The sequence below is a fragment of the Anastrepha obliqua genome, chromosome 4, assembly GCF_027943255.1.
Source record: "Anastrepha obliqua isolate idAnaObli1 chromosome 4, idAnaObli1_1.0, whole genome shotgun sequence".
NCBI lineage: Eukaryota > Metazoa > Arthropoda > Insecta > Diptera > Tephritidae > Anastrepha > Anastrepha obliqua.
In genome coordinates, this window is record NC_072895.1 from 18785725 (window position 1) to 18804101 (window position 18377).

The 18377-nt window shown below is 37.5% G+C and overlaps 1 protein-coding gene across 1 annotated transcript in view; it reads right to left on the reverse strand.

The window, feature by feature from the left end:
* Positions 1 to 400: 400 nt before the first annotated feature.
* Positions 401 to 18377, reverse strand: part of LOC129243525 (zwei Ig domain protein zig-8) — a 197039-nt gene continuing 179062 nt past the window's right edge. Inside the window, exon 8 of the mRNA XM_054880597.1 lies at positions 401 to 834. Coding sequence (XP_054736572.1) covers positions 401 to 834 — 434 coding nt within the window. The remainder of the gene's footprint in view (positions 835 to 18377) is intronic.

Consider the following 18377-nt stretch of genomic DNA (forward strand, 5'->3'; position numbering starts at 1 on the left):
TCGCTTTTAGTTATGTATGGAGCTTTGTTTCGTGCGCGTGCCACCAAATCGTCGATTCAGCTGAAGCTGCGGCAAGTTTCTAGCAGCACAACGAAACGTGGGACGTTGATCTGCAACATTTACAGCGTTTGAGTGCTTAAACTTTAATGCTTTCACTTCCTGGTGAACACTCGTCTCGCCACCTTATCTCCTCCCCACCTCACCAGCTAACGACTCAATGCGTTCCGTCCGGTGGTGCGTGTAACGTTGCAAAATACCACAGCCAGCTTTGCACCTGCCCACTCATCACTTTTGCGGCGCAACTGTTGCGCCAACTACTTCAGTTTGCGAGTTTACGTGTGAAATCATGTGTGTGTGTGTGCGTGTATGGATGTGTGGGTGTTCAGCCACAGCTTCATCTTCATCTCGTAATTTTACTGAGAACGCGTGTTGCATGCGAACTTCTTGAGGTTACGCCACTAATGCTAATGCTTCTCAGGCTGAGACTGCGGCTGCTGCTGCGGCTGTGGTTAGCGCAACGGCTGTGGCTTTGACAGCAATTATTATTGCTGCTTTTTTCTATTCGACTATTGCATCTGTTATTAGTTGCTACTTTGCGCTCTGTCGTTGGTACTACATAGCTGACGCCGCTGCTGCTGCTGCTATTGTTATTTCGGCTGCATTTGGTGGCACTCCTTGTGGCCACAGTGAGTATCGTTGCTGTTGCTGTTGTTGTTGCAAGGAAATGTTGCAAACAGCATGTGAAAATGGTGAAGAGCATGCAGCAAATGCTACAATAGAAATTGCCGCTGTACATGCTGCTCGAATTGTGTTGCATTGCGGCAGGATGCTCACCTGAAACGAGTCGAGAAGGGAAAGGAAATATAAGAAAAGTAGATATGAAGTGAAATGTACGATCATGAATAAGTGAACAGCTGTGCTATACACCATTTGATATACTTAAGAAATGAATGAATGAAAGAGGGCTACAGGCAGGCCTTGGTCGGTAATAAATGCATAAACTACCACTGACGTCCGTACCAACATCATCCAAAGAGGTGAGCGCCATTAACAATACAAGCAAAAACCCGGATGTTGCGCTAAGAATGGACGTGTAAACACTCAGCAGCCACGACTCACTCTTTTTGCCTTCTTGGAGCATATTAAACGCTTTAGCTTTCGACTGCAGAAGAAACAACCACGTAAAAAATATAAGCAACTTGAATTACTCTCATCGGCAAAACTGGCGTGGAACCTCCATTTACTCAATGAAAATTATTTCATGTATGTCATTCATTAAAACGATTTCAATGATTTTTTAGAGACCATCCCTTTTACTGCACCACACACGTTTAAGGTCACCGAATTAGGCCCACATTTAAATCAGATCTTGCATCTGTATCTGGCTTAGGTACGTAGAAGTGCCAGTCGGTCTTTAAGCCAACTCACTTAGGCACTTGCTGATCCATTGTGCTACTACGGTAGCAGTTTATCTGTTATTCCTCGCCAAGCCATTTCGGTTTAAGTGCAACTCCATTGATCCAGCTGACACTTATATCGCTCAGGTCAGCAGCATCATTTAAGAACGATCAGGCAAAGTATCTGAACCCAGTGGTATGCCCCGCGAGACAGTAATAGAGAAGGTGTCTAAGAAACTGTTCTTCCTCCTCATTCTTGCAGCTTCTGCAGTAGTCGAAATGAAGTACGTTCAGTCTTTGACTATGTCGACCTGGCAGACAGTGGCCTGTGATTAAATTCAACTAACATAGACATTTTAACATAGACATTAAGTAGCCCTTTTGAGCGCCCGACATCCCATTTTGGCCAGATTCTTTTTGTAGCGTTACATGTTGGACTATTAACCCATCTCGTGTTAGCTGAAGGAGACTTGCACGAGGCAGTTTTTAAGTTGAGAGGATTATACTTACTATGTCCATACCAAGAGAGAGGCTAGCCGTAGTGCCCTCTCTCGTTAATTTGTCTGCCTTACAATTCACTGGTATGTCTCTATACCCTGGTAGCCATATCAAATGGATGCGTATAAACAGGGTTGCCCATATTCGATGGACCCATCTGGCAACCCTGTATCTTTTGACAGTGACGTCAGATCGCCTAATGACATACCGCGTTGGAGGCGTCAGTCCAAGCAGATTTTTACCATGGAACAGTACACGTCACGCGAGCGCTCCCAAATTGTTGAAATTTACATTCAACAAAAGAAGTCAGTTGTGAAAAGAAGAAGAAGAAAATTGTGATGTCAATTATTCGTCGAAAGTGTATGAGGCAGTTCTGGTTTCAACAAGACGGCGCTCCACCACACACAGTTCGCACCACAATCGATATTTTAAAGAAATTGTTTCCTCGTCGTTTGTCGTCATCAAAAAAATTGTGTTTTTCTTTGATTAAAAAAAAGCACATGGGTCCATCGAATATGGGCAACCCAGTATTCCACCTTCTCGTTAAGAGACACTCGGCATTTGCGAGCAATGATGGAATTAGTGCCAATCCCACCAAGAGATTTAACCGCCGCTTGGCTATCGGAGTAAATATAGACAGTTGTAAAGGTGTCCCATTTTTGCCTAACCAGACAGCTACCTCTTTAATGGCTAGAGTTTCAGCGATTGAGTAACTACGAAGACGAGCCGAAACGCTTACTTTTGGCTTCTTGCAGTAGACACGAAAGCTAACTTTATCGTCAAGTTTTGAACCATCAGTAAATAACCGTAGGCAGCCTTTCCGACCAAGTATATTGTCGACCCACTTACGTCTGGCTGAAATTCTATTACTAAATAACATATTAAAGTATGGTTCATTTAAATAATAGTTAAAAGGGCTGTTTGAACCCACTCTGAGTGTTATGGCCGAGTATCCAACCCCTAAATCGCCCCATTCATTAGTTGCGGTACGCCGAGCAGCCACGTTTACCAACTAAATCTAGGGGAGATAAGAAGAAACGAGTGTTCAGAGCTTCAGAGGATGTGTTTCTAAGAATGCCGGTGATACTTAAAGCGTCATACGTTCAACCCTCTGAAGCCTGTTTCTAATCGTTGGGGTGTCGAGACTCTAATCCCGTAAAGGGGGATAGGTCTGACTTACTGCCGTGACCATCGAGCAACAAAAGTAGATCATTGACGGCAAGGTTCCACAGAAGAGGAGAAAAAACGAGTAAGAGGAGTTCATCTGTACACTGTGCGAATGGTGCAAGAATCACCTAATATTTTCCAACTAAATTGTCCAACCTCACAAGGGATCGAGAGTATTTTCTGGGGAGAGATATTATTAAATGTACCTTCAATGTCTAGGAAGGTTGCTGGTTCGGATATCTCAACTACTTCCAAGATTAAAATTGCTCGTTTGATTACCATCTACCTGGATTCTACATATAATAATTTAATTATATTTAAGGAAAGCAGAAATGCGATTACAGTAATAGAGAAGGTGTCTAAGAGACTGTTCCTCCTTGTCATTCTTGCAGCTTCTGCAATAGCCGAAATGAGGGACGTTCAATCTTTGAGTCGCGTTGGGCCTTTCAAGTCAAAGAGAATCCCTGTAGTTAGACCTAAAATCGCGTAATCTTGACAGCTAAATTATTGCAGAATATCGTAAAATTATTTTTCCGCAGAACTTTGTGTGCAATAAAGTACTTGTTTCGTGGGCTGTCAATTCTTAAAGCAAAGATACTTTCAATTGAATGGCCGGTACATGCAAATATGTATAACTCAAAATTCATTATTTTTTGGTGGAAATGATCGTCGGAGTGAGTTCTTTAAGTAATTCAATATAAATTTGGTATTTCCTTTGCTTCAAATGAACATTTTAGAGTTTTTTTATCTACGAAATTAGGCAACACTGTCGTTGCGAGAGAGAGATTTGACTGCTGGAAGGAGAAGAAGAAAGAAATGTAAATAAAGCGACGGAATGTCACCTACAAATAACACAGGAATAATCGCCAACACCAACAATAAACGCATTCGCCGGTAGTGTGGCCAGATGATAAATAAAAGGTGAAGCCAAAAAGAGCTGAGTTAATTATTGAATTAGTTTTTAAAAAAAGGATATTTCACGTACTTATAAACATAACATTTTAATTGGAAGAGGCTAAAAAAATGTCAGATGAAATAAACTAAATCTCCGAGGCTTGAGAACAAAAAATGCTAAATCAAGTTACGAAAATATGAATCTGGTCACACTCTTCACCAATCACTTCTAGAAAATCAGTCGGAGCAAATGCAGCGAAATTCGTCTTTTTTGTGCTGACTCGATGGTTTGTGTGTCACGCGGCGAATTTGAAAAACAAAACAAAAAAATAATAACCAGTAGAAAATTTCGTATCGTACTTCATTGCCGCCCACAGCTTACATTTGGGGGCATCTTTTCAGTCCACACGACTTTTCTTCTTTGTGGTGAAAAATGTTTTCTCTGGTCATGGGATCAATTCATTTCCCACGCCGAACTTTGCATTCAAATAAAGTCTTCAAAAAGCAAGTTCCAATTAATACGGAGTAAGAAAGGCTCATTTCAATATACTTATTTCGTGAATAATATTAAGTTCTATAGACGTCAAAGCAACGACGAAACTATTGAAAGACATGGACGTCTAAAGAGAACTTTTAGAAAACAATTTGAGGCTGTCCTTCACTCGAAGCCATTTAAGAAAACTAGGAACTTAAAAAAATATTCATTGGGACAGTGAAAACATAAACTCTCATATCCCCCTACATGCAGCTGGTCCTAGGGCGTACAGGCAGCTCCTAAAGAAAGGCTTTCCATCGCACTCTCTCTTAATGCTTAACAACTGGATGCGAACAGTACGAGGGGTGCCTTTTTTATGTCGGGATTTGGCAACCCTGGTGTTGCAATCTGGCAACTGACAGCTGTATCGCAAAGTTTGACATTTTTTGGCTTTTACGTACTCAGAACGTTTTGAAATACCAGCGCTATTTGTGTTGTTTACAGTATCTTAAAAGCTTCATCTCGGTCCAAAAATGGAATTAAATCGTGAACATTTTCGTGCGATTATTTTTTACAACTTTCGACGTGGATTAACTCAGCAACATTGCATGGATGAAATTAATTCATTTTTTGGCGATGAAGCTCCATCAAGGGCCAGTGTTTATCAATGGTATGGTGAATTCAATCGTGGTCGTAGTTCACTCCAAGACGAATTTCGTGAAGGTCGTCCAAAATCAGTTGTTGTTCCGAAAACCATTGATGGTGTGCGCGAACTGATATTGCAAGATCGTCATGTGACCCATCGTGAGATTGAGACAATCTTAGGCATTAGTGGGACCAGCATACATTCAATATTGCATAAGCATTTGACTGTCAAAAAAATTTGTTCGCGTTGGATCCCACACAATTTGTCAATCGCTCAAAAAAAGGCTTGTGTCGATTGGTCGAAGCAAATGCTCAAAAAATACGATCGCGGGGCTTCAAAACACGTCTATGACATTCTGACAGGTGATAAATCATGAATTTACGCGTATGAGACCGAAAGTAAACAGCAGTCGACTGTATGGGTGTTTCAAGATGAGCCAAATCCAACAAAAGTTGTTCGCGCACGAAGCACTTCCAAGCAAATGGTCGCCTGTTTTTCGGAAAAACTGGACATGTCGCAACCATACCACTAGAACAACGCAGAACAGTAAATTCTTAGTTGTACACAAGCCAGTGTTTGCCAGTGGTCTTCCAAGAAATTAGGAAAACCCATCGCCAAAGACGGATCACTCTTCACCAGGACAATGCGAGCTCTCACACATCGGCTCAAACAGCGGCATTTTTGAACACCCAATACATCGAATTAATGAGTCATCCGCCGTTTAGTCCTGACTTGGCACCGAATGACTTCTTTTTATTCCCGTACGTAAAAACCAAACTGAGAGGTCAACGTTTTTCGACACCTGAAGAAGCGGTTGCGGCATTCAGAATGCATGTTTTGGAGGTACCTCATTCAGAGTGGCAAAAGTGCTTCGACAATTGGTTCAAACGCATGCAAAAGTGTATAGATCTTCATGGAGAATATTTTGAAAAACAATAAAGTGATTTTCGATGATTAAAATTTGTTTTTGTTCTCTAATCTCGACATATAAAAGGCACCCCTCGTACCGCTTGAAGAAGTTTGCGTTCAAATCATCATCCATTTGATGAGCAATTCGGGCCTTAGTTTTGAAGATAAAATATCTTTTTTGCCCTTCGACGAGATGGAGGTGTGAAGTTGCCTCGAACATTTACGAAAACATTTCAGAAACTTAATTCAGTAAGTCAAATTTTGAACGCGATTGGAGGGTCAGGGATGAACCAAAAAGATGGGGAGTTTTGATAAAACTTAAGGCAAAATTTTTCTGAAATTAACGAAAACGCTTGCTTAGAGCAGTATTTTAATCAAAGTAGTAAGACCTGAAAGAATGAAAATTTTTCCATGCTTTATGTTACAACAACAACTAGGCGCGTCTCTTAAAATACCCCTTACGTACCGAAAAGAAAATGTAGAAAATCCAAGGTATGCTCTTTGTAGCCCATTGATGTCAGTTGGGCACCTGGTCTGGACAGGCTGGCTTTTTCGATTTTTGACGGGAGTTTAACATATTTTTATTAGAGCTAACGACTTGAGCTTCCAGGTAGCTTCTTAAATTCTAATTTTCTATTCCTAAATTTTAATTTTCGATCGATTTATGGTCGACCGCTTAAAGGTCAGACCCGGTTGACTAACCGAAGGTTTTCAAAAAGGTGTCGAAATAAGGGTGGTGCTTTCCATTTCAATGCAACCGGGCTATTCGGGACATGCCCTTCGATTTCGATGTAACTCAAATATGTTGCTCTCTGGTCAAAATAATGAGACACGTATTTTTTTGTTCGCCCGAAAAAAATTGTTTTCAAGATTTATTGGCAATTTTGTTTTTCGGCTCAAAATCGATTTTTTTAATTATATAAGAAAATTTTTTTCTAGTTACTCATGACTTAGACAAAAACGGACCGATTTTAATGATTCTGGGCTTAAAATGATCGCCATTACTTGCACGAGCGATTTCATGTACAAACAATAGCAAAAAAGTAGTTGACAATTTTTTATTTTGCAAAAAACAAAAAGTGCGAAATTTTTCGAAATTCAATATTTCAAAAAGTGCATTTTTTTTTTTACTTTTTTCCAAATCCAGAGGACACCTCAAACTTCAATTGAGCTGAATGCCTAGTTGCTAAAATCAGTTGTTTTTGAGTAATAAATTTTTGAGTAAAAGACCTGTTTTTCGGCACAAATGTGAACTGCTCAGTATATGTGACCTGGTCTATGAAAAGGTACCTTACGTGTCAAAAAATCTTTTTTCACTTTTTTGTTGATTCGAATAGTGTGTGAAAGACTCTTTAAAATGGTGAAAACCAGAAAGTCATAATTTGTTTAAAAGTTTGTTAAAAGTAAAAAAAAAAGTACAAATACGAAAAAGTCTGTTTTTTTGTCATGATACAAATTAAAAACTGGACCATTCCTGGACAGTCTGAGGTGTAATGAATACGATACTGAAGTCTGTTTTCAAAAAATTTGTTACAAAAAATGTATTCATAACTTTATAAATGGTGGTTTTTAAGGATTTGTCAAAATTTTTGTCACGAATTGTGGCATTGTTTCAACATCAAATTTTAATTATTTAAAATATTTAAAAACTGTTATTCGGGGGTTTGCGAGGTCGCTGAATATGAATATGAAGTGAGATTATTTGAAATCAAAATGGCGGATCCATTATGTCGGACATGCTTTTTAAAATTTAACGGTTCCTCTTAAGATTCAATACACGGGGGTTTTTGGCGTTGCTGATTACGAATCCGATATCAGATTTCAGAAATTCAATATGGCGGGCATATTTTTTCAAAATTCATCAGATCCGCTTGAAACTTTTCACTCGGGGGTTTTGGAGATCGCTGATTACGAATCTGTTGTGAAATTTAAAAAAATCAAAATAGCTGATCCAATATGGCGAAAAAATTTAAAAAAATGCATCGAATTCTTTCTAAACTCGTTACTTAGGGGTTTTTGGTGTCGCTAATTGCGAATTCAATATCAAATTTAAAAGATTCTAAATGATGGATCCAATATGGTTTTTTTTTCCACAGTAGATAAATCTATCTTAACGAAAGCTTTTTCCATATCATCTTCTGAATGAGTCAAATATAGTTCACCATCATCATCACTATTCGAACTATATTAACATCATCGTCTTCATCGTTTTTAGGAAAATATTTACTGTAAACGGCAATAAACTCCTCGTCAACACTCATTTTTCACTATTTTGTGAACAAAAGACTAACAGAAATGATTACATAAACGTAGTAACAGAAAAGCCACGAAGTAGAATAAGGAGACGTAACGCAGCTGTCAACTGTAAAATTGTCAATTTGACATCATATTCGTAGTCAGTGGCTTTAAAAGCCTTTACAAACATCTGTCACTTATTTATAGTTATTGTTGCTATTTGGAAAACTTAAATTATTTTTTCTATGTTTGGAGCGCCATCTTGGATATGCCGGGTCTTATAAGTGTTTTTTGGCATGGATGTCGGTACAAAAGCTAACTTATTTTTTAAAACGATTTCTGCGATTTGCATTAACTTTTGCTTATTTATTTATATATTTTATATATAAAAAAATGTTTTTCACCGCTTCTGTGATTTTATTGATACTGTGATCTATGCTGAGGAAAAAAGCCAAACCGGATTGAAAAATATTAATATTTTAAAAAGTTACAAGGGTTTTTAGAAGTTTAAACTTTAACTGCTGTTTTCTCGAAAAATTGTTTTCGCACGTAAGGCATCTTTTCGTTGACCAGGTCACATATATTAGCAAAAATTGTATCCACACTACAAAAAAACTGAAAAAAATTGATGCTCTTAATAATTTTATTGTTAACATTCAAATATTGTGATATCAACTTGAATTGCTCAAGCGCGACAATCTGGACCTTAAAATCGGCCATTCCAAATTTTACACTCTCCGACCAAAATGGGTTGTCCTTTCACCTATGAAGCAAATTTGTTTGTGCATTTATTGCACTAATTTTGAATTACTATTAGTGGGCCTGAAGAATTGCTTAAATAGGTATGGTGTCGAAGTTTTGAATTTGCGTAATATCGTCCTTTCTGCCGGAGTATGTTCAGTAAACAGCGGTGCATGCGTATTTAGAGAATGCCCGGGAGTCAATGGGATAGACGAAAAAATTACGGATTATTTTCAAGACGAAGTCCAAGAAGACATAACTCTCGCTGTGTGGGAAGGTAATGATCCCCTATTTTTCAAAAATCAACGCAACTCTTGAGCTACCCATAATTTATTTTAACATTAAAGAGTGTGAAATTTTCATCGAAATTTTTTGCATTTTTTGAAATTTTGTACAAAATTTGGAACCTTAAGTTAGGTGAGTTTTTGATGTGGAATAAATGAAATTTCCATATTAAAAAAAAAAAAATTAAAAGTATTAAAAATTAGCGCACTGCTATTATTGTGAACACAAGTGCACATACATTACAAATCTCTTCAAAGTTACACTTCTACACAACAACAGCCACAAGTGCATGGGCAAAGCATTGAATATGAACAGAAGAAGAAGGAGAGTTAGTCGATAAAAAGCTGCCTAGTAAGCTTGCAGCAGCGGCAAGGCACTCACACGCACACATACAAACATTCAAACACATAAAACGTACGCATTGCATTGCACGTTTATTGCATTCGACTGCTGCCGCATTTGCTGGCGCCACTCACCTGCATCCGTTCATCCCATGCCAGCCAAGCCAACTGGAAGTGGCTGATAAAGCAAATGGCTTTTCGCATTTTTCAATGTATTTTTGTTTTTTTGTGTTCCTTTTTCACCGCAAAATGTTGTAGCTTACAAAATTTGTAACATTAAAATTTTGTTGCAGTTGCAAACACTGTGTGCCAGTTTAGTTTTGCAAATATTTTTTTTTTTTTGTGTTTTTAATTTTTCTGTTTAGTTTGGCTTTTGCACACAAAATGCAATCTCAGTGTTTTTCTAACGAGTTTTGTTAAAATCGTGACTTTTGTTGCCTTTTCTAGTTGCTTTTTATTTTTGTTATTTTTTGTTTTTTCTTTTTTATTTTGTTGCTGAGTCGCATCCTTCCTGAGTTTTGTTATGTTCACTTCGATAACTATGTTGCAGTAGCTGCTAATTGGGTCACACATTGGCAACATTTCAGTTGCAATTATCACAAAACGCAAGTGCCTCGATGAGTGAAAAAAATCAGTATTGCTGTGCACTTTGTGTACCGCCAGTGCAAAAAAGTTTTGGTGCACACATTTCATCACCTATTCTGTATTTATAGGTGGCGCGTTTGTTCACAACAGTCAATTTTTAAAATTTCGTGAGTCTCGCAGAAATTCGTAACTTCGTAAATTCGATTTTCGAACTTATTTGCCTCAACATATTTTGGTATTATCCGCCAGTTAGCATTTTTGGCTGATTTTTGACAGATTTAAGGGTTGGGCAACTTTTGCAATCGAAAGTAATAGATCGAAGAATGTGTGTTTTTATTTGGCCCAGTACGGAATTGAATGACCTGTCACCTTTTTCTTTAAACGCACCTTGTAGGTATGTGCTGATATCCCAGAGTTGAAAGAAAAATAAGAGGCATGCATTAGGCGGATTAATTTGTACGGAACTCCTCACAGATGCGATTTATACATAATATTATGAGAGAAAGGGTTAGTAAGGGTATAATTCTAAAGCCATTTTCGAGCCCAACAAATACAAAGATCGCTTTCACTTACTTAATTAAGACATTTAATTTTTTAATGGTTTTAATTTTTTTAATATTAAATAAAGGCAAATAACACTGTGGTACAAAAAAAAAAGTTGCAAAAAAACTTTGGATCGGACATGGTGAGGGTTGTAGCTTATGAAAAACTGAAAATAATGGTATAGTTGAAATTTCCAATACACCCCCAAAATCTCATTTTATGGCCATAAAACCGTTTTTCAGTAGGTTGATATGAACAATCACTCCTAACTTCGCCAATTTCCATCCGATTTCGAATTTGCTTTTTTAGTTCGAAAGAACAAAAACAAGCCTTTTTGACAGTGTGTTAACATTTTTTTTGAAATGACAACTGACGAGACTGTAGACGGAAGTATTTGGAATTTTTTTATTTTTTCTCTATTTTTTCGACTTTGACATAATTTTTACGATATTATCCGATATTGAGGATTTTTTTTAGTACACCTCTGTTATAGTAAATTTAATTTTGCGTCAAATGAGCTATATTTGACTGTAATTGAATTAAAATTAATAGAGTTGTGTGGGTTTTAAGATTTTTTCTTTTTTTACTACGAGATTTGGTATGCGTTTCGAAGCATGAAAATAATAACAAGTGTCATTATAAACGCATAATATTTATTGGAGTATTGTGCAGTGCAGCACTGTACGGTATGGTACGGTGCAGTACACAACGGCACTGGTTCCAAACTTAAAAATGCATTGGAAACGGCCCTTTGGAGTTTAGTATGGTACGGTACATTTGTCATTTCTTCATCAGTTTTGAATACTTCTCTGTAAGAAATTCGATCATCATCATTCATCTGAAGTCGTCATCAACTAAATTCCATTGTTTAAATCGAGAAGCGAGCGTTTCAGATTGTCTTCCCGATAGAAGTATGTAAATCACGAGAAAGATCCTGAAAATCTGAATTTGATACAATGTCTCGTTCTGAAAACTTAGAACCAGACGGAAAGTACTCTTCATCATCAGGTTTATTGTTATCAGTTTGATCATCATCAGCAATGAGTTGAACTTCCTTCAGTTCATGACCTGCAGTTGAGTCAATCATATCGTCCAAGACTACGGGGTTCTTAACAGTTGCAACATCAGCATACTTTATGTGCTTTCGAGTTTTATAATGATGACCGTTTACGTCCATTTTACAAAAATAACAATCATCTGGTTTATGATAAGGCTGATGATGCCATATCATCGGAGAATATTGAGAAATTTGACTTTTCTGGCAACGTTTTGATTTATATCTTTTGAATTTCAATGAAACAAACAATAAAACTTTGACGTTTTAAAAAGGTTAAATTATAATAACAAACTTCTTTTGTTAATCAATGTACAGTGTGAACTTTGGCACACTTGGGAGCTTTTCCATATTTCTATTGAAAAAAATGTGCTATAATATGTCAGATATTTTCGTAAGTTCTAACCAGTTCTGTTGTATGCAGTACAGTGTACTCTTATGTATTCATATATACTCCAATAAATATTACGTATCTATAATAACGCATCAAAACACGTCCTTATTCCCATTTAGCGTAAGCTATACCAACATTCCAAATTAGTAAAAAAAAAACAAAAAATCTTAAAACTCGCACAACTCTATTAATTTTAATTCAATTACAGTCAAATATAGCTCATTTGACGCAAAATTAAATTTACTATAACAGTAGTGTACTAAAAAAAATCCTCAATATCGGATAATATCGTAAAAATTATGTCAAAGTCGAAAAAATAGAGAAAAAATAAAAAAATTCCAAATACTTCCGTCTACAGTCTCGTCAGTTGTCATTTCAGAAAAAATGTTAACACACTGTCAAAAAGGCTTGTTTTTGTTCTTTCGAACTAAAAAAGCAAATTCGAAATCGGATGGAAATTGGCGAAGTTAGGAGTGATTGTTCATATCAACCTACTGAAAAACGGTTTTATGGCCATAAAATGAGATTTTGGGGGTGTATTGGAAATTTCAACTATACCATTATTTTCAGTTTTTCATAAGCTACAACCCTCACCATGTCCGATCCAAAGTTTTTTTGCAACTTTTTTTTTTGTACCACAGTGTAATAAGTATGTAAAAGAATGCTGAGCGTTACTTGGGGTCCATCAGCCTCTCAGATGCATTGGTGATACACGGCAGCAGTTAGACCGATATTGCTGTATGGCGCCTTAGTATGGTGGACTGCGCAAGAAAACTGACATATTTAATGCTATTAGAAAGGATTCAGCGACTCGCTGCTCTATGCAGAACAGAAGCGATGAAAACCACTCCAACGGCGGCGCTGGAAATGATACTCAGCATGTCACCTATTGATCTCATGACGGAAAATCTGGCAGCGAAATCTGCGAGGAGGTTAGTGACTGCTGAAGTATTCACCTGTAGAACCTTCGGTCTAGGCATGAAACCTAGCCATACGACTTTCACATCTATACAGACGGCCCTAATACTTTAGAAGCAGTGGAAGCGGGCATTTAATGCTCAAAACTAGGGATTAGGTAACCTACCAAGCTGCCAGACCACAGAAGTGTTTTCTAAGCGGAAGTTTTTGCTGTGAAGAAAGCCGCAGAGCTAGCCTACACAAGAACAAGAAAGAACTCAACAATTAATGTATACGTGGATAGTCAAGCAGCAATAAAAGCAACAAGCTCATATTGTATTAAGTCCAAAAATGTTCAACTCAGCAGGGAGTCCAGGCTACCCGCAAACAGTAGGCTGCATATCTACTGGGCACCTGGTCCCAAAGGCATTATCGGGAACGAAATAGTAGATGAGATAGCAAAAAGTGCTGTTAGACTACCATTTGAACCAAAGAACGACATACCAAAACCGCTAAATACAGTATACAACGAAATGGCCGACTACATGAAAAGGCGAGTGGAGGCTAGGTGAACTAATTTGACCAAATGCAACACAGCAAAAGTTATGTGTAGAACTAACGACAAAAAACTGACTCAATTCGTACTTACGCTCTCGCGAAAGGACTGCAGAACTGTCATAGGTGTGCCGGCAGGTCATAATCTGTTGGCTGCACATAGGTACGTACAAGATAGGGGTTGCTAACACGGACAAATGCAGGAAATGCAGAGAGGCAGTTGAGGAGACTTTAGAACACCTTCTGTGCGTCTGTCCGGCAGTATCAAAAATGTATCTAAAATGCCTGGGAGCCCCATTGTTTGATGGTCTGGAGGACGTCTCAAAAGCAGATCTCCCAGCGCTGCTTAAATTCGCCAAAGCGCTGATATCCTACATGATGTCTACTTTCAGTATTCATAGAGGTCGGTCTCCATCTGGTATCGCTAGGGATAAAAAGGCCTATGCGTGGCTTATTGCCAAGCAGGCTAACCTAACCTAGCATAATATTAAATATTAATATTTCTCACCCTAAATATTTTTCTCTAATTTTTAATAAAAACGGAGACTAATGCACAACGAAAACTTCGTGCAACATTTACAAAAATGTAACGAACTTAAAAAAAACCATCTTCGATATATAAAATTTTTTGGTCAGAATTTTTAGAAAACTCCACGTATGCAGTTCCAAAGCCCATCCAAAGTGAAGGTTTAAATTTGGTTAAAACTCGCGTTGATGTTTGAGAATTCGTTTGCTTTTTTGTGCATACATTGAAGGTGGCGCAATATTAATAATCCAATTTTGTGTACTAAAGGGTTTTCCAATAAGAGGGGTTATTTTGATATTAAAGAAAAAATGCTATTTGCTTGGCTGTTGTGGAAGGTCTACCATTTCACGTGGCCCCAAAGAAAAAAACTGCGTGTAGCGAGGGAGAGACCCGAGAGAGAGAATGAGAGAGAGAGAGAGAAAGAATATATATCTAAATAAATTCACCACATTTGCAGAGAATACAAATAGACAAAATTTACAAAAACGGACCGGCGTCGACCAGTGTAGGTAAACGCCGGACACAAACCGTGGCAACAAAAAAATTGGGACCAAAAAACGCCCGAAACAGTAGGCACCAAGGAAATATAACGCCAAAAAAGAAGGCACCAAAAGTATATTTCCTACAAGTTTGTACCAACAAACAAGCGCCAAAAAGTAGGTAGTGTTATTTCTCACTGGAAATTAGCAGCCATAAGGAAAACCTCAGAAAAAATAGTCTAAAATGGATCTAAGATATATATAAGGCATAGCTCTCTCTTTCCTTTTCCTCTATGTTATACTTTTTTCTCTCTCGCGGAACGAAAATACCCAAAATGTTGTATGGCCTTGAAATTTTACTCTCCATTCTCGCTCATCCGTCGACACCTAAGAAGCTTCATTTCAAAAAGTCAGAAGGTGCTAAAGATCTCGTTGGCCAATTGTGATCACCTCTTCGAGAGATAACACGGTCCGGAAACTTTCCGCGTAAAAGATCAATGGTTTTGTTGCTTGTGTGGCACGAAGCGCCGTCTTGTTGAAAATAAACGTTGGCCAGATCAATACCATCCACTTCCGGCCATAAAAAATCGTTAATCATCTCTCGATAGCGCAGTCCATTCACCTGTAACACCTGCTTTTGGGCAACCCTTTAAATACAAAATTTGATTTTGGGTGGTGGAAATCTTGATTTTCATCTTTAAGCGGCCCACTGCATGTCTATTTGTAAGTTTCAGCTGTTGTGCTCACAAGTGTAAAATATGAGTGGGGTACGCCGCCATTTGCAAAAATTATAAATTTTCCGATAGGGTGATTCATTTTGCGCCACCTTTTACAGGACAAATTTTTGAGAGAAAATTGGATTTTAGCTCGAAATAAGTTCGAGACTAACATAAAAATATTTTTTTTTGTGATATGTAAAGGGTGATTAGATTGGAGATCCTTTTTCCAATAGAGTTCCTTTGACAGATCAAGCGTGACTGCTTTCAAACTAAATACATGAATTTTTTCAGAATTCATTGACATTTCACCAAGGAAAGACTTACGCCTCAACAATTTTCACAAATCGTTCAATTGAATTACGAAACTCGACGTTCTGTGAAAAGTGTTCATCGCGCGTTCAGACCAAGTTTTGGTGTACAGCGATGAGGCCCTTTGTGGCTTGATGGCTACTACAATAAGTGAAATTTCCGCATTTGGGCCCCAGAGCAACCCGAAGCTATTTAAGAACAGTCATTACATCCATTGAAAACAACCAACATCCGTTTGGTGCGGCCTATTGGCTGGAAGAATCGTCAGCTCATATTTCTTCAAAGACGAGGCTGACGCCAATATAATAGTTAATGGCGAACGCTCTCGTGCCATGACAAACAACTTTTTGATGGCGAAAATTGAAGCGCGTGATCTTCCCGACAACCTTTGGTTCCAACAAGACGGCGCTACTTGTCACACATCTCGTGAAAAAATGAATTTACTACGCACTAGTTTCGATGAGCAACTTATCTCTCGTCTCGGACCTGTGGATTGGCCACCAAAATCGTGTGATATCCCAGCTCTGGACTTTTATTTCAGGGGGTGTGTAAAGTCATAATGATTTGTGGATAAACCAGCTTTGATTGAGGCATTGGTGGCCAATACTACCAAAGTTATTCAATAGATACCAACCAAAATCCTCCAACGATTAATTCAAGATCAGTGTTTATAGATTACCGAATAGCGGCGCAGTTGCGGTCAACATTTGAAAGGTTTTTAATCCCTTTCAAATGTTGACAAATGTAAAGAATGATTCCAGACAAAAATAATAAAGATTGACCAGATTGCTCAATTTGAATTTTCGTTGTTTTATTTGTATTTAGGCTAGGTTAGGTTAGGTAGACTTGGCTGGCTGAAAGCCATCACATGCACTTATTGCCACATGGACCTATTAGATGGAGCTTTACCCTTACGTTTCTTTATTTCTATTTAAATTTATTTCAATTTAGTATCCGATACCTCTAAATTGATCACCCTTTATGTATGTTTATAACGAAAATATAATGAGGTTTAGAATTCTCGTTTAGGCAGCCCCCTTAGTTGTCAATGTGAAATTCAAACTTGAAAAAAGTAACTGCTTTCGCTGTGAACTCCAAAGGAGTTAATTCTCCCATATAAAACCAGAATCGTTTTGTGTTTGCTGCAAGCCTACTAAACCTCTTAAAGCATTATAAATACTGAAAGTTATTGTATTTATATAAAACTTAGAAAAGTTAAATTTATTTTCCACAAAATAAAAGTTTTTCCCTCGGCTTGCTACGCGCTTACCTTTACAAAAATTCATTAAGTATTAATCCTCTTAAAAATGATACACAACAGAAAGCCCCAAGAGAGACTGCATGCGAGTAATTATATGCCTGCTTGCTGCCTTTAAATTTTAAATTATTTATTAAGTATCATTGCTAAAGTACTTAGGTAGCAGAAATAAACGCATGAAGTACCTAAGTAGTATGCGAAACGAAATGTTTTTGACCCTCTGCCAAATGTGAAGGAAAATGCAGACAAATGCAGAAGAGAGAGTCAAATGAACCTTAGGGGAACGAAAGTAGCAGTAAAAACATTTTCATAAAATGCAAAATGAGAAATGCCAGCGGCAATTGAACTTCTGATTGAATTACATAATGGGAGGCAAATAGACGTCCCGCCCCGAAAGAGTTGCGAATTTGCAAATGGTTGAGTGAGACATGAGCGAGTATTTGCGCCTAGAGGTTGTGTACACACATTGCCAATTGCAAAAGCAGCAGCAAAACGGTGACCACTTCAAAAGCACCAAAGGCTTGAATGCATTGTTGGGCACTTGAAACACATACCCAGGTGGAAAATGCAAATAACTCCGCGCACATACCAATGCTCAGGTTGTGGTTCTACTCTTCTCCGCAGAGCATTTGATAAGGGCTGAATTAGAATTTCAATTAGAATTTCAATTAGAGAGCGGAAAAAAAGTTCACTAATTTCACTTGATTTTTCTGTTTCTTTATTTTTAGTGCAGATAATTTAGAGGCATTTTATTTTGACTCCAATTGGACTCCTTTGTACTAGAAATCTTGACTATCAGCCAGTGTCGTAGCTCAATTTAATTTTGGGAAATATTAGGTTTGGTATACCGTTCAGGCATTTTTGATGTTAAAAAAATATCGATAATGTCGAAAATGTCGATAAAATCACAGCAATAATCAGAGTTGACTGTCGCTAAACGTCAGCATGGCCCAGAAGCTAAATATCGACCATTAATTTAATTGTAAGGTAGTAACCCGGTGCTTAAGGTGGTAGCCCGGGTTCAAAAAATCGATTTTTTTTACATTTTTCGGAAGAAAAACATCTTAAAAATATACCATTAAAATTTCAGACAGAAATTTTAATTGTTTTTAAAGTTATAGCTAAAATAAGAGAGCGCGCCAGCAGCAGCTGCTCTGACCGAACTTTAAACGCGTTTTTATCAAAACCATGTTTTCGAAATTTCGGGGAATCACTGACTCAAAACTATTCAACCGATTTGGTTAAAAATTTAATCCGTTATTTTAGACACACATATCTAGATCTCAGACTTTTAAAACACTTAATTTTTTAATAATAAACTATTTAAAAAAATTAGATTTTCAGAACATTTTTCACAACTCCGCCATTTTGTTTTTGTTTTTTATTTTTATGTATATTTTATATTCGGGACTTTAAAAATATACCATAAAAATTTCAGACAGAAACTTTAATTGTTTTTAAAGTTATAGC